The sequence below is a fragment of the Ochlerotatus camptorhynchus genome, unplaced genomic scaffold (genome assembly GCF_037179485.1).
Source record: "Ochlerotatus camptorhynchus isolate MF236.1 unplaced genomic scaffold, CSIRO-AGI_Acam_v1.1 ptg000270l, whole genome shotgun sequence".
NCBI lineage: Eukaryota > Metazoa > Arthropoda > Insecta > Diptera > Culicidae > Ochlerotatus > Ochlerotatus camptorhynchus.
The window spans coordinates 1,257,039-1,278,205 of record NW_027040759.1 but is presented as its reverse complement, the minus strand read 5'-3'; the positions used below and the strand labels follow the sequence as shown (position 1 = coordinate 1,278,205).

General features: G+C 39.7%; 1 protein-coding gene across 1 annotated transcript in view; it reads right to left on the bottom strand.

Moving 5' to 3' along the window:
• Window positions 1–16,372, bottom strand: part of LOC135705595 (juvenile hormone esterase-like) — a gene marked incomplete at its 3' end in the record, with an annotated part of 59,091 nt that extends 42,719 nt beyond the window's left edge. The window contains exon 1 of the mRNA XM_065227364.1: window positions 15,854–16,372. Coding sequence (XP_065083436.1) covers window positions 15,854–16,054 — 201 coding nt within the window. The remainder of the gene's footprint in view (window positions 1–15,853) is intronic.
• Window positions 16,373–21,167: the final 4,795 nt, after the last annotated feature.

Here is a 21,167-nt window from a genome sequence, read left to right as displayed (position 1 = left end):
GAATAATACAAGCAGGGGGCGACCCCGGCGTAGTGGGTAGCATCCATACCTCTCACGCCAAAGTCGCGAGTTCAAATCTCACCTCCAGACAAGTCACGAATGACCCAAGAACGTTAAAGTGACTATAATAATAATAATAAAAAAATAATAATACAAGCATATCATTTATCGCTATCAACATATTAATAACGTGTAATGCTCAATGAAAAAAAGAATTCCTAGGGTCTATTAAAATGTAACGTAATGCAACAGATTGCTTTTTAATACTACGTAGGGGTGGATAACTTACTTTTCTTGTACTTAATAAAAGAGTTGTAACACTTTGACATACGACTCCACCAACAATTGACATACTTTTCTAAACAAATTCCGCATGCACGGCCAATGAGAAAGTTTCAGGGTTCTGCATTTTCGAAACAGAGAAAAGAAAATGAACTCTCCGCAGAATCGCTTCATTTCGAGCAATATCATGTTCGTGTAAGTCGTCGTGTTTCTTGCTATCGAGTCACCATGAACATTTCTCTTTTCAAACATGACTGGACTATCGCTTGTTTCATTCGTCAAGTGCTTCAGTTCAGTTCATTTGAAGCAAAAACTTGTTTCAATTGACGCAATTAATGGCTCGAAAACTGCTTCCTTCGTTTTTTCCACTTTCATTTCAATTCGGGGTTCATTCGACTTGTCACGACCTGACGACGCAAGCATCAACATATAGTATCCGGATAGTATCTGAACAATATCGGTTGCCCATAGGGATGGCATCCGGATTATATGTAGTAATAATAAATTATTTTATATTAAACGAAAATTTATTTAACGAGGCCATTCTGGAGTCCAAGATGGCGGCCATCGGGGTCAGGGAAAGTCTCAAATACCCTACAATATGGGTATTTTCGGAACGGGGATGGCGCGTGGATGCTAAAAATCGATACCCGACGGCATTTTGGAATTCAAGATAGTGGCCATTGGTTTTATGAAGTGTCAAATATCCTAGATAATAGATGTGGGTATTTTCGGAACGGGAACAACGCGTAGATGCCAAAAATCGATATCCGACGCTATGTTAGAATCCAATATGGCGGACATCAGGATTCAAATATCCTACAATATGGGTATTTTCGGAACGGGGACGACGCGTACAGTTGTGTTCAATATAATTGCAGCGCATGACCATTTTGTATGGAAATCGGCATGCGCTGCTATTATATTGAATTATTAATTGAACACAGGTGTAGATGCCGAAAATCGATATTCGATGCCATTTTGGAATCCAAGATGGTGGCCATCATGTTTCATAAAACGTGTCAAAAACCCTAATATATGGGTATTTTCGGAACGGAGACAACGCGTGGCTGCCGAAAATCCATATCCGATGCTGTTGGACTCCAATACGGCGGTCACAGGGCGTGAGAAAAAGTGTTAAATACCCTATAATATGGCCATCGGGTTTCACAAAAAGTGTCAAATACCCTAAGATCTGGGTTTTTTTGGAACGGGGACGACGCGTAGATGCTGAAAATCGATATTCGATGCCATTCGTAGGCTATTTGACACTTCTTCTGAAATCTGAAGCCACCATCTTGAATTTCAAGATGGCGTCGGGCATCGATTTCTGGCTTCTAGATGTCACCCCGATTCCTAAAAAAACCCACAAGGTATTTTGCAGTATTTCACAGTTTGTCTGTACCAAAGCCGCCATTTTGGATTTAAATATGGCGTGACATCAATTTTCGACATATTTTAGGTTATTTGACACTTTTCCGCAAATCGGAAGTCGCCGTCTTGGATTACAAAATGGCGTCGGATATCGCTTTTCGGCCTCTAGACACCATCCAGATTCCAATACCTATATTGATGGGTATTTGACAATAATTCCCACTTGTTCTGAAGTCGGAAGCCACCATTTTGGATTTTTAAATGGCGTCGCATATCAATTTTCGATCTGTAGACTTCATACCGACTACAAAAATACCAATTTTGATGTGTATTACTGTATTTCCACGTATTCGTAAATCGGAAGCCACCATCTTCGATTCCAAAATGGCGTCGATTCGAAAAATATCTTGATTCTTGATTGATAAGTGTTTGACAGCATTTCACACTTTTTCTTAAACTGAAAGCCGTCACCTTGGATTTCAAAATGGCATCACAAATCAATTTTTATTCTCTGGACGTCACCCCGATTAAAAATATATCCATATTGATGGGTAAATAAACCACCCGACAATAATAAATTTGACATTCACATGCACAGATCTATGCACATGCGCTTAAATGAACCGAGTGAACAATCATCAAAACTCATAAAACTGCACGAATTTGGATCGAACAGCTTCGCTTCAATGGAAAAGTAAGTTCAATTGACAATAAAAGAAAAAATGAACACGAGTCAAGCCAAAACAAACTGCATGAAAAGTGATCGAAAGTGGTTCTGTTGATGTTGGCGGGGATCTGCTCGAAGAGAAGACAGAATGACTTTCATTTGAAAGTGATGGTTGACAGCTTCATCGTCACTTGATGATTTTCGATTGAAAGTAACTCGACGCTATTCCGAGGAAAACTAACTGTGGTTTAAGTATGTTGACTAGTACACTTCTGACCTGTGTAAAATTTTCTTAATTTTCCCCCATATTCAATTTGTTTGTATTTGAATATTGCGGGATTGTCAACAAACTACATAGCATTACTTCAGATTGTTGGGGAAAAACGTCCTCTTTTAGTTATTTTTATCTGAAACTCATATTGTAGAAACTGAAGCTTTTGATCAGTATAGTATTCCGGGATATGTTGTTGCTGCTTGTTTATCACATTCTAGACACACTGGCGGTGTTGCTATTTTACGGGCATATGGGTGATAATATTACGTTAGGATAAAGTTGAAACAATGAGAGATGTATCGCTGTAGTTTTGGAAATATTGCAACTCGCAACCGATGGACCATTCTGATGGTCCATATTACCCTACAGGCACCGTGGATTGGCAGGGACCAATAGGGGACGGCTTGATGTTTATAAAGTGCTATCAGTTAAAACTGCGTTTTTGAGATGTATCTCTATATATTCTTTGGTGTTTCCTAGCGGATAATCAAGTTGGTGTTCGCTGATTCAAAGAATGGATGGGATAAACATTGAGCTGTCCATAGTTGGGCGTTGTTGAACTTGTGGTACTTGCACAACATTTTATATGAGTATCCAAGTAACCAAATAGCTACAAAGTAGCTTTGAATGTGGTTTCAGAGTGAGACAAGTCACTGAGACACAATATGGTAACTTGGGTATTCGGATAAAACTATTACTTAACTATTGCTTTATAAAAAAAAAAACAAAACTGAACCTGGTTGTTTCTCTTTTTCGTTTGCATGAAGAAGAAGATGGCTTTGTCACAGAGCCATGTCTCGGAACGAGTGTATCGTTGATGGACCTGGTCTACGATTCAAGATTGGTTTCTGTGATGATGGGTATCACCAAAAAGGTAAAATAAGTAGCACGATCTTCATCGAAATGTAAGTATTATTGACAATAATCATAACAATCAATATGTACATTGAAATACATATATAAAAGGGAAGGGACGGTCCAACAGGGCACCCGATTGAAACGATTTGGACGGGGAGAGTGGGAATGCCAACTCCCTGTTGATAACATTTCGTGGATAAAAAGCGGGCTCTTCTCCCCACTCAATGGGGCATCTTCCTGTTTGGGGGGCTTGTCTTTTTGACCAATTGGCTGATCAAGTTGCTGGAAGAATTCTTTATTGTTCCGTAGATGCGTATAGGAGACTTTGCCTATCGATCTACCCAATCAGTTTTTGGCTTTTCACACAGCGACATGTTGAGGACAATCAGAGGTTATTAAGTTTGATCAAGACAAATAGAGAAGCGAGCCCATTGCTGTCGGACTTAGTTTCCGTGCTGCAATGGGTGGTAAACCACTATCATCATCATCATCATCATAGGGCAGGAGACAACTCGGCGGAGTCGGACATTCCGTCGCGGAGATGCTAAACTCCGGGTACCCCAGGCATACGCACCGTTTTACAGACGGGTCGAAATCGCACAACGGAGTTGGGATAGGCATTGCGGGAAAGATCTCGCCAACGAGCTTGAGCCTACTGCCACAATGCTCTGTTTTTTTTCTGCAGGGGCAACCGCGATTTTCGAAGCAACAATCACACCATCCGACCGACCAATCCTAATCCTCACTGATTCACACAGCGTAATTTCTGCTCTCCGGTCCAACATGCCCATTCATCCGTCGATTCAGGAGGCATTGTGGCATCACTAGCAACTCCGACGCTGACAGACTGGCCGGGGTGGGACCATCTGGTGCCAGGTACACCGATGAAGTTCCCCTTCCGGACATCAAGCGATGGGTCGAAACTTCCATGCAGGCTAGGTGGCAAGAAGAATGGTTGGCAAAGCAAGGACTGCTTCTAAGGAAAATCAAGGAGAGCACGCGTCCATGGAAGGACCTTGGGAACCTGAAGGAGCAACGAGTCATCTCCAGGCTTCGCACAGGTCACACCCGGCTCTCACACGATTTTGGTGGAGGAGTTTTCCGCAAGACCTACGTCGTCTGTAATATTCCAGCCACCGTCGAGCATACCCTCTGCGTGTGTCCAAAGTACGAGCTCGTGCGGCAACACTACGGCCTTTCGGGGAATATCGGCGACATGCTGGGTGATGAACCTTCGATCCTAGCTACTCTGATCTCCTTCCTGAAGGACGCTGGATTGTTTTTCAATGTTTGATTCCTTCCTTTCGGCCCTCGGGGCATCTCTACTGGACGGGGGAACCGCTTTCTACGGTGAAGCTCTGCCTTGTACGGATTAGTCAATAAGTTAACTCAATGTCAATGGTCTAGTTTGTTCTTCTGCCAAATTTTAAATGTCGTCCAACTAAAACTCTGTAAATTTCAACTGTGTTTTTTTTTCCAAGGCAGGCCTTATACCTCTGATATTTTTCCTTCAAGGTGAAGAACAAGGCAATGGCTAAAATTCACTGAAATAAAGAGGGGGAAACGGAAGCTGACTATACGCGCATTTCCAGGTACAGCAGAACTTTAATTGACCACGTTTATTCTAATTGTGATTCAATTTGTTCAGTTACGGATACTGATTTGAAAATAACCGATCATGAGACTTTACTGATTAATGTATTAGATAATATCAATAACAACGATGAATTCGTAAAATTGAAGTGCTGTAGGAAATATTCGAATCAGGCTGTTTCGAATCTCGTTAAGAGGAGCGTGGATTTTCCATTCGCATTCGGTAACTTAGATTAATCTACAGCTGTTCTTAACGCTTTGAAAACGTGTGCCAATCAACTAGTTGAGCAAAAGTTTGTTTCTTTGAAGAACTCGAACAGCTGGTACAATTTGGATCTTTTGCGCCTTAAACGGAAAAGGGACAAATGGTACAAAAAGTTTTGTAGATCAAATAATGACAATCATTGGAATAGGTACACAATTGCGCGTAATAAGTATTCACAATCGATAAAGAAAACTCGTTGTGAATATGTCCAGAGGAAAATTGATCAGCATCAAAACAACAGCAAAGAGTTATGGAAAATTTTGAAATCTTTATTAAAACTTAGTAAATGCAAACCGCGGTCCATAACTTTTAATAGCACTTTAGAACAGTCAGAACAAGTAATTGCAGATAAGTTTAATGATTCTTTTGTAGACAGTGTTTCATTGATTAATTAATCCATTGGATTTGAAGTTTTTCACCCAATTACATTAGATGAACTTAGAGTTATTTGTTTTTCATTAGGAAAATCGGCTGGAGTAGATAATGTTAATGCTAGAGTTGTTCAAGATTGCTTTCATGTCATTGGCCACATCTTGCTGGACCTTATTAATGAATCATTACAAACTGGACATGTGTCACAAATTTGGAAGGAATCCTTAGTGGTCCCTATTCAAAAAGTTGCTGGAACGATTAAAGTCGAAGAGTTTCGTCCCATCAGTATGTTGCACATATTAGAGAAAATTCTAGAACTTGTTGTTAAAGGCCAGCTTTTGGAGTATTTAAATAGTAATAGTTTGTTGATACCACAACAATCGGAATATCGGGAAGGCCATTCTAGTGAAACCGCGTTGAATTTGGTATTAGCGAAGTGGAAAAATAAATTGGAGTGTAAAGATACGATTGTTTCTGTTTATTTTTGGATTTAAAACGCACTTTTGAAACAATTTCTAGGCCCTTACTGTTAAGATCAATCAAGCGCTTTGGAAATACGAGTACTGCATATAAATGGTTTGAAAGCTATTTGTCTGACAGAACTCAACGGACTGTTTTTAATGATTCTGTTTCCAGTCCCGTGGGGAATACCCTTGGAGTGCCCCAGGGAAGTGTATTAGGGCCCCTGTTATTTATTATGTATATTAATGACCTGCGACGTGTTTAACGATTTTGCGACATTCATCTTTTTGCAGATGATACTGTGTTATTCATTGCAGCTAAGGATTTAGATGATGCCGTTTTACACTTGAATGAAGATTTGCGTTCTCTAAGTAGATGGTTGAAGTATAAGCAGTTGAAATTGAATACAAGTTAAACTAAATTTATGGTAATCTCGCGGAATCGAGTAAATGAGAACGTCTCTGTTGTAATTGATGATGAGACTATTGATCGCGTTCGTGAGATTAAATATCTTGGCGTGATTAAACTTATCATCAACTTAAGTTCAACTCTCACATTGACAATGTCATCAAGAAAATTTCCAAGAAGTAGGGAATTCTATGTCGACTGAAAAACGATTTAGCTATTGCCAGTAAAATACAACTATGTAAACAAATCAATCATCTATCCTCATCTTGACTTTTGCCCTTCCATTTTATTTCTGTCCAATGCAATACAAATATCGAGATTACAGCGCTTGCAGAAAAAAAATAATGCGTTTGATTTTGAGATGTAATGGATTCACTTCCTCAACTTTGATGCTAGACGCCTCATAATGGTTGTCAGTGAAGCAAAGAATAGTATATTTGACTATGGTGTTCATTTGTAAAGTAGTTAACGGTTTACTGCCTCGATATTTGTGTGATCGAATTGAAAGAGGAAGTGACTTTCATCGATATAATACTATAAACGCGGTTGAATTAAGAACACCACAGTTCTTGACTTGTGCTTTACAAAATTAATTATATTTTAAAGGAATCAATGTTTTCAATTCGATGCCTAGACTAAGCAAACGTTCAGCAACACTTACATAATTTAAAAGACACTGCATTTCACACGTTAAAACTGTCTTTTGATCAGTTATCCAGTGATTTTTTTATGAAGTGGTAAATTATGTATCTTGACGAAGTTATCTCTAACGGATTATTTTGTATGGATAGCTCATATATATTATAATGACTTTTTAATAATTATTGTAGCACTACAAAAACTATTTTTGTTCGCCGCGATGGTGATGATGGATTTTTAATATTTGATTTAATAGAAGATAAATTAAAAACAAAAGTTGGAGGGTTGGTGTACAAGACACGACCGTATTGTTGACGTACGACTACGAAATTTTTGTTTGATTTTCAAGTTTGTTGTTACGGATATTATTTTGGATTTCCAAAGTGAATTTCATAACTCAACTCTTTTGTAGAAAGTTGTGGTGGCCTTGAACTGTGATGGTTTCTTTATGGCAAGCTTTGCTTTAATCACTGGACCTCGTGTTCATTCGCGTTTATACATATCACTTGCTCAGGAAATCAGTTTGACACGGCATTTGTGACCAGCATACCTTCAGGTGGCATGAAACAGGTCAAAATTTGCCCAAATCTGCCAATAAATGTGTTTGTTTTGCATTTTCTTATAGCAAAATAGTGAACTTTGCGGGAACATTAACGTCAAGGAACTCACCAACACACATGCCTCATGCATGTGATTTGGTGTACATCACACTTCTTCCGATATTTTAATCACCTTATATTTGTTTACTGGTTCAAATTACAGCTGGGAAGATAAAACTTTCGTTTTGCAAATTGAAGTTGTTGTATTGTTTTATCGGATAATTTACCACTTCAATGAGGACTGCTACTTTCCTCTGTTTTATCAAATTAAATTAATAATATTGCATACTTTATTTGTAATACAAGAAAGAGATTTGGAGAAAAATGTTTATCTTCAACAATGTATCTTAATTGATATGTAGTATTGGCAAAAAATACAATTTGAGAGAGGAATAAATGTATCAAATAATGTCATTCTTTTATAACGAACTTTTCTTGAAACAATAAACATAGAAAATATAAGATTCTATCAAATGTTTCTTCTTTAAACTGAGGGTTGCACATAAAAATCACATAAATATAATGCAAAACGTAAAGAAATGTTAGGATAAATTTTAGCGTTCAATTTTCTAAATTACACTGTCGGAGTCCCAATTTAAAGTTGGCGACGCATTATCTTTGACCGCTTTCTTGTTGGCTCGACACATTCGAACGCTTTCAGCAACGGTTCGCGTCTGTTTCGCAGGTTTTCCTGTCTCCTAGACTCTCACGCGCTTCCGATAATTGCGGAGATATTTAGCAGCCATGTGTTGAGACATTTTGAAGATTTGCACAGAATTTCTCAATAAACACTTGTCTCGCTTCGAATATTGATTCTATCCAACGCGGAGTGTAAACACTGAAGCATTTACTGTACCAGTTGGAATTAACAAAGAATGTTACAATTCATAATCACGATGCTCTTTGAATATGATGTCTGTGTTTGGGAAACAATCACAAAATGAAATTTTGATTGCCTTTCTTTTTAACATGCCGGTAAAGTACACAGACTCCTCCCATCATGAGTAGTTTGCTATCAAGTAGCGACATTGGCTTCTCTCCTTTTGTACTCTCTGTACTCTAAGTCTGTACTCTCCGCACTCTTTATTATTTAACGGTTCGGACGTGGTGGATTTTCGTCTGGCTCGACGTGGTGGTGTCAAGCGTATTTCCGGTCTGATCTACGAGGAAACCCGAGGTGTGCTGAAGGTGTCCATAGAAATTATGATCCGTGATGCCGTCACCTACACTCAACACGCCAAGCGCAAAACCATCACGGCCCTGGATGTTGTCTACACTCTGAAGCGACAGGGACACCAAGTTCATTTGAGAAGAGAATTAGAATAGAATTTATATAGAGTATCCCCTGCTTACAAGTTTGGTTACAAGATTACAACTCTGGAGAGCAGCGGCGCCGGTGGTGTAGTTGTAAGCGTAATTACCTCTCACCAAATCAGTCCGCATCGTGCTCTCTTGCCGTGCGGATCTATTTGCTTTTTGCTTAAGGAAGTGTTACTACTACCTAAAGCTACAACAAATTTAAACAGCACTTTTCAGTGCTCAACCTGTAAAAATTTTCTACCTTGTTCAACTCCTCTTATTCCTCTTCGATCCTTGTTTGGACCCTACCCGAGGTAATCCTTCTTGGATATCGATTTGGAAAATTCCTCTTCGATCCTTCAGATTCTTATAGTAATCTGCTTGGAAGTCGATTTGGATAAAAAATTTACTGCCGCCATGGCGCCTAAACGCAAAAGAAAGGGGCAAACTCTTGACCCCCCTTCTGAAGAAATTAATTTGAGTAATCAATTTGATTTGCTCACGGATGATGAGAATGATCCATCATCCAATAAAAATTCTAGTAAACTTTCCCGGCTTAATGCCAAGAAGGAAAAGATTCCCCCTATTGTGATAACCACTACCGATTTCCATGCTCTTCGCATGGAACTTTTGAATTTCGTGAAAGTTAAGTTTTCACTACAAATTGGACGTCGGGGTGAATGCCGTGTATTGGCTGAAACCTTGGACGGATTTAAATGTCTTCTCAAGTATCTTACTGAGAAGAAGCACAATTTTTTTACTTACGACACCAAAACTGAACGTGTGTTCAAGGTTGTCATGAAAGGACTGCCCAGTGGTGAATCCCTGGATCAGATCAAAGATGAACTGGCAAAATTACTTGGAGTTGTGCCACTCCAAGTAATCAAAATGAAAATGAAATCCCGTCCTGGCGATTCGCGCAACGGGATTTCTAATGATTTTTATTTAGTTCACTTCAAGTCTAGTGATCTAAACAACCTTAAGGCCTTAGAAAAAGCTAGCCTTATGCTCCATGTCCGAGTGAAGTGGGAACACTTCAGGAAGACTGGAGGAAATTTCCAAAACCTCACTCAGTGCCGTAAGTGCCAGGGATGGGGTCACGGAACTAAAAATTGCTACATGCCAGCTAAATGCATGAATTGTGGTGATTCCTCTCACGCAAAGGACGACTGTCCTGTGAAGGAAGATCCTAAGAAATTTAAATGTTCAAATTGTGGTGAAAACCACAAATCCAATTTTTGGGAATGTAAGACTCGCAAAGCGATCCTACAATCTCGTTCTAACCGACAGGTAGGAAACGCTCCACGTTTCCGACCAGGTACAAATTCCTCTGCTGTTAACAACGGTCAGCGAGGAAGAAATTCTACATTCGTACCCGTAGGTAGAAATATCACCCCTGCTTCAAATTTTTCATCTGTACCTACTCCCCTCGCTGCTAACAATGTTCAGCGAGTTAATGGAGCTACCTATGCTGCTATTGCAGCGGGTAGAAATCAAAATACTAACCAAAGTAATTCTAACGGGAATTTTGACAATTTTGACTTAGGAAGCATTACTGGATTTATATAATTTTTTTGGATTTTTTAAAGAATTCATTAATTGACATGATTTCTGATATGCTTAAATCTAACTCCATGTTTGATGCTATTCAAACTGGAGTAAAATTTGCTAATAATATTGTCATGACTTTAAAATTCAGTAATGGATTTTAAAGCATTAAACATTTTAAATTGGAATGCTCGATCTCTTAAAGATAATGAAGACGAGCTATTTAATTTTTTGAAAGTTCATAATGATCGTCTTGATGCACCCTGTGGTGGCGTTGCCATCATTATTCATAGACGAATCAAACATAAAATTCTTTCTTCATTTGAAACCAAAGTTTTTGAAACTTTGGGAGTTTCTGTTGAAACAAAATTTGGACAACTTACGTTCATAGCTGCCTATTTGCCATTCCAATGCGTAGGCCAGCAAAAGAATTTTCTCAAGGGTGACCTCCAGAAACTTACCCGTCATAGGTCTAAATTCTTCATTATTGGTGATTTTAATGCAAAACACCGCTCATGGAATAATGCTCAAAGCAATTCCAATGGTAATATTCTGTTTGATGATTGTTCTGCAGGTTATTGCACTATTCAATATCCAAACAGTCCAACATGCTTTTCTTCTGCAAGAAATCCCTCAACTATTGATTTGGTCTTAACTGATTCATGTCAACTTTGTAGCCAATTGGTTACCCATGCTGACTTCGGTTCTGATCACCTTCCAGTAACTTTTGAAATATCTCAAGAAATAATTTCTAATCCCAACAGCTCTACTTTCAATTACCATAGGGCTGATTGAGAGCAATATCGAACATTTATGGAATATAACTTCGATCCAAACATTCCTTTGCAAACCAAAGATGAAATTAATTATGCTCTTGAATCTCTGACTACTTCTATAGTTGAAGCAAGAGCTGTCTCAGTACCAAAATGCGAGGTTAAATTCGATTCAATTATAATAGACGATGATCTTCAGCTCTTGATCCGTCTTAAAAATGTCCGTAGGAGACAATTTCAAAGAACACGCGATCCTGCCATGAAAGTTATCTGGCGGGATTTGCAAAAACAAATTAAAAAGCGATTCTCTGCCCTGAGGAACAAAACTTTTGAAAATAATGTTTCTAAATTAGACCCGAGTTCAAAACCCTTTTGGAAACTCACAAAAATTTTAAAAAACCTCAAAAACCAATTCCAGCGCTTAAAGAAGGTGGTAAAATTTTGATCACAAATTTGGAAAAAGCCCAGAAACTTGCTAAGCAATTCGAGAGTTCCCATAATTTCAGTTTGGGTCTTACTAGTCCTCAGGTTGCTCGGGATTTTCTGAATATTTTCTCTCGGGAAAATATTTTTGATGATTCCTGGGTGACTGATTTGGACGAAGTAAGGTCTATAACTAAAAAATTTCAAAATATGAAAGCTCCAGGTGATGATGGAATTTTCTATATCCTCATCAAAAAACTCCCAGAGAGTACCTTGTCTTTCTTGGTAAAATTATTCAACAGATGTTTCCATTTGGCATACTTTCCTGATAAATGAAAAAATGCAAAAGTTGTTCCAATTTTGAAGCCGGATAAAAATCCAGCTGAAGCTTCTAGCTACCGTCCAATAAGTTTGCTTTCTTCAATAAGTAAACTTTTTGAAAAAATAATTTTGAATAGAATGATGCTTCACATCAATACGAACTCAATTTTTGCAGATGAGCAGTTTGGATTTCGCCATGGGCATTCAACTACTCATCAACTCTTGAGAGTTACCAATTTAATTCGTTCAAACAAAAGTGGCCTTCAACTCAACTGGAGTTGCTCTTCTAGACATAGAAAAAGCATTCGACAGTGTTTGGCATGAAGGTTTGATGGCTAAATTGAAAAAGTTTAATTTTCCACTTTACATTATGAAATTAGTTCAAAATTATTTAACTGACAGAACTCTGCAGGTAAATTATCAAAATTCAAAATCTAATCAACTACCTGTTAGAGCAGGAGTTCCTCAGGGTAGCATTCTTGGGCCTATATTGTATAACATTTTCACTTCGGACCTCCCTGATTTGCCTCAGGGTTGCCACAAATCTTTGTTCGCTGATGACACAGGCATTTCCGCTAAAGGAAGAAGTCTTCGTGTTATTTGCAGCAGACTTCAGAAAAGTTTAGATATTTTCTCTTCTTATTTACAAAAATGGAAGATTTCTCCCAACGCTTCCAAAACTCAACTTATAATATTTCCACATAAGCCCAGGGCTTCCTTTTTGAAACCTAGTAGTAGTCACATAGTCACTATGAACGGAGTTCCAATTTCCTGGTCAAACCAAGTGAAATATCTTGGATTAATACTTGACCATAAATTAACTTTTGAAGATCACATTGAGGGCATTCAAGCCAAATGTAACAAATATATAAAATGTTTGTATCCTCTTATTAACAGGAAATCCAAACTTTGCCTGACGAATAAACTTCTAATATTTAAACAAGTTTTTAGACCGGCCATGCTTTATGCTGTGCCAATATGGTCTAGTTGTTGCACTACCAGGAAAAAAGCACTTCAAAGGATTCAGAACAAAATTCTGAAGATGATTTTGAAGTTGCCTCCCTGGTACAGTACTACCGAAGTACATAGAATTTCGAATGTTGAGACTTTAGCACAAATGTCCAACAAAATAATTAATAATTTCCGGCAAAAATCGTTACAATCCTCAATTGCAACGATTAATTCCCTTTATACTTAGATAAGATTTAGTTTTAGTTATTTAGTTTTAAGATATCAATTGTTATACTGACATGCAGGTTTAAAAAACCTGTTTAAAATACTGAATTGCCAAGACAGGAACAATGTAAAAACACTTAGATATATATCATAACAATTAAGGCTGGTAAGTTACTGTAGTAACTGGAGCACCTAGGTTAAAAATGAAATGTAATTTATTTTGCATTTGGAACAAATGAAGAGTTAAAAAAAAAAAAAAAAAAATCTCTCACCCAATATATCATATTAACAATATGATCCATTCATACCTTTTCCAATTGTTGCAATGGCGACGCGCAAAATATTGCTTCACGCACCATCTAGTGTTGAAAAAGGTCAGCAACAATCATTCAATTACAATCGAGGGGTGCGAATATAGTACTTATTACAAAAGTAAGAGTCAAATTATTTTCATTAATTACATTGTGTATATTACTTTAAGAAACGGAGAGCATTTTGTGTGGTCGTTGGGGGCGTGTGGTTCTGAATTGGCAGCAACATGTTCCGCAATTGCATCCTCCCTATTCGTACACGCCCGAAAATCGGAGGCGAATGTCACTTCGACTTGTTTCATCTAGGAACCATTCTCTGATGACTGTGTTGGGGAAGCAGCATATGCATGTACGTAATTGGTGGATTTGTTAGTTATTTCGAAGCTTTTGGATAATGCTTGAAATTAACCACATTTTCAATAGTTTCAATTTGAAATCCAACAGTCAAGAGCAATCTTATCGATGCGTAGAAATGTTTCTAATCGATTGGTGATAAAAATTTTGAAATTGGTCCAGGGGCAGCTAAGTTATTAACGTTCAAAATCTTTCATAATTTCATTTTTCGGTTTTTATAAAGTGTACCCCCATCTTTCCGAAAGACGAAGTCCTACGTCAAAAAAGTAATCTGCAAAGGGTTGAGCCTCGCGCTTGTATTACGGATATAGAGGACTGAATTTAAAATCTGATAAAAACCAATGCAATTTTGAAGCTTATTTGGAAGATGCCTTGAGTTAGTAGTAAGTTTTCATGCAAATGTCGGGGGTTCGTGAGCATTCCTGACATTGCTGAAAATTATGATAGCATCAGATTTCGGGGTTGCTAGTGTAATAGGATGCTCTGTTGATTGTTCATTAACTCTTGATCGCTTTTAATACTTATGAATATTTTAGGTGGACATAAAGGCGAACTAATAGGTGGACGCCTGAGCTTTTCCACATTTATATCGCTGTGAAGCAACTGTAAGCTCTACAGGGAATTTATATCTGTAACTGTAACAAGTTCGATTTTGTTTGCAAACCTGGTTAAAATGTCATATTTAATTATCTTAATGATAAATCGTCCAGCTCAAATCTTTGTAGGGGTAAGAGGTGGGACCATCATCATTATCATCATCGTCGTCATCATCATCATCATCATCATCATCATCATCATCATCATCATCGTCATCATCAAAAGTTTTACCCGGGAAAGTGTCGGAAAATTTACTCAAACTATGAGTGACCTACGTTTTAGCGATTTTGAGTAATCTGAACATTTTGTCCATGTGCGAATGGAAAATATTTTTTTCGAAATCATTAAAAATAAACTCACGCCGACCCACGCCGCCACGCCGCCGCCGCCGAAAGCAAACGGCGTGAGGCCGGCGCCGGCAGAAAATAACATATCACACCGCCGCCGAAAATATTTTGATCGGCGCACAGGTCTAGGCATCGAAAGCTCTCAATTAATAACTGTGAAAGTGCATTTAGAACACTAAGTTGAGAGCACGCAATAAGCTAATAAGCACTAAGCAATAAGCTTGAAATGCGAACAACAACAACACAACAGGTCTAGTGCCTAAAGCGTCCCATGGTGGCCGGTACGCCGCTTCGAACAATGGCCTGTAGAAACGTTTCTTGTGCGCGGATCGAAAAACCATTTTAACACAATATAGTAGACGCTTACACCTTTCAAAAAATGCAATAACAAAAAAATCTTGAGTAGCAGCAATCTGCATAAGCTGTTCAACCCAAAAGAGTTGAATGTCGAACAAACAAGAATCCCACAACCAGACTTACAGTGAGAGACCGACTTTGATTTTCTACACCATAACTACATAACTACTACAGTTTCTGCGATGCAAATCAAAACCTTTAGATTGCTGATGATAAACATGGCTGGCTTGAGGTTGATAAAATGTATACACTCACACAGCTTTACACACCAACAGAAAAACATGATTGATGTCGTAATAGCGGATTTTCGAATTTAGAAACCTCTGGCTTTGACGCTTTTACCATTCACCTATTTGGCAAGCACAATGATTCATATCTGCCCATGTATGTCAAGAAATGTTTCAACCCGAACGATTTCCTCGACCGGACAGGGAATCTAACCCTCCTATTTGAAGTCCCTGTTCGCTATCTAAATCCTGAAGAAACAGATCGTTGCATTTTTCGTGATAAATTTTACATTCATGTCTGAATGTCTTCACCCTCACCAGACTCACCTTGAATCTCAATTCTCCAATCGGTGGCTTCGCATACGGTACCCCCAGGAACGCCAAAATTCCGCGTCCACTGAACGAAGTCAGATACCTTCCGACTAGCGATCCCCCGTGGGGCAACGTCACTTTGAGCCGCTCCGAAGTTCTTCCATACGCAACGGCACCGAACCCGATCGCCAACAACACCACTAGGATCACTCTCATTCTAACCACTGTCTCAAAGTTTGCGACTTAAATTCTTGATGCAAAAATCACCATGCTCCACGATGCGCGCAATATAACCGGTTCCTTCCGCAGCTCGTCCAGACACCGAGCAACTGAGCGGCACTAGGTCGCCTCCGCCTGCCCGTGTGAAGATTACACAATTTGCTTCGATATCCCCACTGACACGTCTACCCGCTAATTAATCACGCTCTTTAACTGTCTGAAAAGCCCAAAAACTGGAAACACGCACCTCTCAGCTTAACCGAAACGATCGTCGAAAATAGACAAGCTCACGAGCGGATCGAGCTGAACTGCGAACGCGACGCGATCGGCTCGCTAGTTTTATACGGCTAGCTATGATCTACGTTTTATGAGTGGTGGCTTCGACAACACCGACCGGTGACAAATAAGCGAAGTCTCTAGGTGAAGTCTGAGATTTATACCTGAATGATGCAAATGACTTGCGGGATGATTCGAGCTTTGGCAGCGATCAACATATGCTGGTAGAAGGTAGAACTTGTGATTAAGGATTTGTTTTCAACTTCAAACCCATTGAGAAACAGGTTCATTCATCTACAACCACTGGGTGGACTCGTACGGGTACCGAATGAAAGCGAATTGATAATTTGCAATCATTCTGGCTTACGAGTTCGGTTTCTAATTGATGTAGGAGTTCTAATTCTGTTACAGTCGTGATTTGCAAAATATCCGCAAACGAGTTTGCTCTCCAATTAAAGCTTGCCAGAGATGTTTGCACATATGTGTAGATTATAAAAAACGCGGAGGCATCGATCTAGATGGGTTGAAATTCTACAAACCTGCCTCAAGCGATAGTTGGTTGAGTACAGTGCGGAGTTGCTGCTGGACTGGTTCGCACTGTCAAAAACCGAATGTTGTGGGAAATTAATTGGCTTAAAGCTGTTTCCAGCAAAACCATGTATCTTGATTGCAGTACACACACAAACATTTGAACCACGACCATTTGAATGCTGAGTTTCAAAATTGTTTCAATCTCTTCTACAGTTCTAAAATTTGAAACTGTCAAAAATGAAATTGCAACACGATCAGCGCAACGCGACGTTTGAAACGGCTTTTGGTATTCATACTGGGTATTCATCTGGGTAATTGCCAAGATTTGGGAGTGTTAGTATTACCGGAGGAGTGGATGGAAGGTGTCGTATACCCAATCTACAAAAAGGGCGACAAGTTGGATTGCTGCAACTACCGCGCGATCACACTGCTGAGCGCCGCCTACAAGTTACTCTCCCAAATTCTATGCCGCCGCCTGTCACCATTTGCAAGACGATTCGTGGAGCAATACTAGGCGGGATTCATGGGTGCACGCGCTACCACGGACCAAATTTTCGCGATTCGGCAGGTTTTACAGAAATACAACGTGCCCACACATCATTTGTTCATCGATTTCAAATCCGCATACGACACAATCGATCGAGATCAGCTAAGACAGACTATGCACGAGTACAGATTTCCGGATAAACTGACGCGATTAGTCAAGGCGACGATGGATCGAGTGATGTGCGTTGTTCGAGTATCGGGGACACTCTCGAGTCCCTTTAAATCTCCAAGGGGGTTACGGCAAGGTGATGGACTTTCGTGTCTGCTGTTCAACATCGAATTAGAAGGTGTTATCAGTATAGCTGGCATAATGGCAGGATTTTAAGGAAGTCCATCCAGCTCCTTGACTTCGCCGATGGCATCGACATTATGGCACGGAGTTTTGAGACGATGGCGGAAACGTACATCAGACTGAAGGCTGAAGCTAGGCGGATTGGACTTGCCATCAACGCATCAAAGACAAAATATATGAAAGGAACAGGTTCTAGGGAAGACAATGTTAGCCTCCCACCCCGAGTTCAGATTGACGGTGACGTCAATTCTTCAAAATGAATCATCTCTTAAGAACATTATACACACACACAAATAGAACTCAGTCATACATCAGTTATCTATATCCTCAATGACCTTCATTTGCAATTAATCAAAGCAAACTTGCTGAAAGATCTTGACCAACAATTAATGACCAACAAACTCAGATGTATTGGCAGACTAACGTATAAAATTAAATCAGAAGTTCATAGCTAAACTTTAAAGGCTGACTAATAGTAAATTGGTACACCCCTCGCGCGCCTCTAGCACGCATCTAGTGTTCTGAATCGACAATCTTTGACAGTGGTTTGTTCACACTTCTATAGAGAACAACTGGTGCAAGTTTGATCAAGGTAGTCCAACGCGTTCAGAAATAACGTCAAATGGAACTCGAAAGAAGAAAAAATATTGTGCACAAACACATGGAAAATCCGGAGTGGTCCGTTTCCAAGCTGGCTAAAGTGCTGAAGATGCCGAAAACAACAGTTTGTCGAGTGCTCAAAACCTAAAAGGAAACCCTGACTGTGATTTGATTCTATTATCCTTGAACTTCATAGTGCCAAGTGGTTCTCTACGATTGATTTAACCAACGCTTTTTTTCACGTAGAGTTGGATGAAGGCTCCCGCCATCTTACGAACTTTTTACTGGAGATGGTGTTTACCGGTACTGTAGGCTTCCATTCGGATTGTGCAATGCACCAGACATATTTCAGGAAATACTGCAGTCTATAGTACTCACAGGCTGCAGAGGAACCATCAACTACTTAGATGATATTCTTGTATCAGGCAAGACTAAGGAAGAGCAAACCTCAAGAATGTAATGAACTGTCTGAACAATCACAACGTTAAGATCAATTTGGACAAGTGTGCAATTGGCAAAACATCTGTAAAATTCCTGGGGTTCGTTCTATCGGCTGATGGCTGGAGTGTAGAAAATGAAAAAGTTAAGGCATTGCAGAGTTTCCGGAGACCACAAACACAAGCCGAGGTGAAAAGCTTTCTCGGACTAGTCAACTTTATTGAAAAGTTTATCTTCAATCGGGCAGACAGGACCTGGAGACTACGGGAGTTGGCCAAATCAGACAAGTTTTATTGGAGCGAGGATCTTGAAATGGAGTTCGAGTTTTTGAAGAATGAAGCGTGGAAGACGGTTGATAAACTAGGATATTATAGCTGCGATGACGAGACTGAGCTTTTCGTTGATGCTTCGCCCTATGGATTGGGCGCCGTTTTGGTACAGTACAATTCAGAATCAAATCCACGAGTGATTGCTTGCGCTTCAAAAGCCCTGTCGAATGCCGAGAAAAAGTATCCACAAACCCAGAAAGAGGCGTTAGCGATGGTATGGGGTGTCGAAAGATTTGCGATGTATTTGATGAGCAAATTTTTCGTTATTCGATCGGATGCTGAGTCAAATGAATTCATATTCAATGGATTGCACAGAATAGGAAAACGTGCCGTATCACGGGCAGAGGCGTGGGCATTGCGTCTTCAACCGTATAACTTTAAAGTTGAAAAGATTCCTGGGGAATTGAACGTAGTGGATGCGTTGTCCAGGCTTCTGACGGAATCACCACCGGAAGAGTCTTTCGATGACACGGATGAAAAACACCTTCTTTTTTACCTTGATTCGGGTAGCATGGATATCCAATGGGGTGACATTGAAAAGGGATCAGAAGAGGACGAGGAATTGATTAACGTTCGTAAGGCGTTGTCAACAGGCCATTGGGCAGATGGACTACGCGCTTATGAATCACAGGCAAAGTATCTTCATTCGTTGGGAGCTTCCGTATTCAAAGGTGAGCCCTTATTAATCTTGGCGTCTATAAGTCGAGTATTATTACAAGACATTGAAAAAGTTTGCACTTAAGATAGTGGCATTAAATGGTCATTAATTAGGTTAGGTTAGGTCACTTTATTATAGAGACTTTCAGCCATTGGCTGGTTCGTCTCTGGGATAATGGTCATTAATAATGTTCTCTCTCTCTCTCTCTCTCTCTCTCTCTACACTTTTAAACAAAGGTGAGCGTATTGTACTTCCCCGTATGTTGAGACAGAAAGCATTAGAATCAGCGCATCAAGGTCACATAGGCATAGCATCGATGAAACGAATTCTTCGTGATTACTTCTGGTGGCCGCGAATTAGCATGGATGTGGAACATTTTGTCGAAAAAATGCGAAACCTGCTTCCGGCTTTCACGAAAAAATCCTCCGATTCCGCTTTCAACAAGAGCTCTTCCACAAGCTCCATGGGAAATCCTGCAAATCGATTTTTACACTGATAGAGAATTTGGCCACGGTGAGTTCCTCGTAATAGTAGATACATACTTAAGATATCTACATGTGGTCGAAATGAGGAACACAGACGCTGACAGTGTGTGACCAATGATGCTTTGAATAAGGTTTTTGCAGTATGGGGACTTCCTTTAACGATTCACAGCGATAATGGTCCACCGTTCCAGAGCGAAAAGTTCGTAAAAACTTGGACAGACAAAGGGGTCAGAATCAGAAAGTCCATTCCGCTAAGCGCACAGTCAAACGGTGCCGTCGAACGGCAAAATAAAGGGATAAAGGAGGCTCTAGCTGCCGCAAAGCTTGATAAAGTGCATTGGAAAGTGGCATTGGATAAATATATACAAGTTCATAATAAAGTAAGACCTTTGTCTCGTTTGGGTGTAACACCATTCGAATTACTGGTTGGGTGGAAGTTCCGGGGAACATTCCCCTGCCTCTGGGATCCCATCGCAAGTTCAGACTTGGATCGAGAAGAAATAAGGGAGAAAGATGCTCTATCAAAACTAAATAGCAAAAAATATGCTGACTCACGCCGAGGTGCTAAAGAGTCGGATATATCAGTGGGAGACAAAGTGCTGATTACCCAACAGAAACGATTGAAATCTGATCCAACTTTTTCGGCTGAGAGATACACCGTAATGGCAAGGGATGGAGCAAAAATTGTAGTCAGAAGTGGTCGTGGTGTCCAGTACTCCAGGAATGTTCAGGACGTAAAGCTTGCCTCAACAATCTGTGACGATTTCAAGCAGCTAGATGAATCTGCAGTGAACGAGCATCTGCTTCACGAGTCACAAGATTCCGATTTTAAGCCAGCAATCACGACGCGGGATGTACCAGACAACAGCGCACAACCAGCGATTCGACCGAAGCGGTCAGTTGGTAAGCCCAGTAAATTTAAGGATATGGTGCTGTACAGAATCTTTGAATAAAG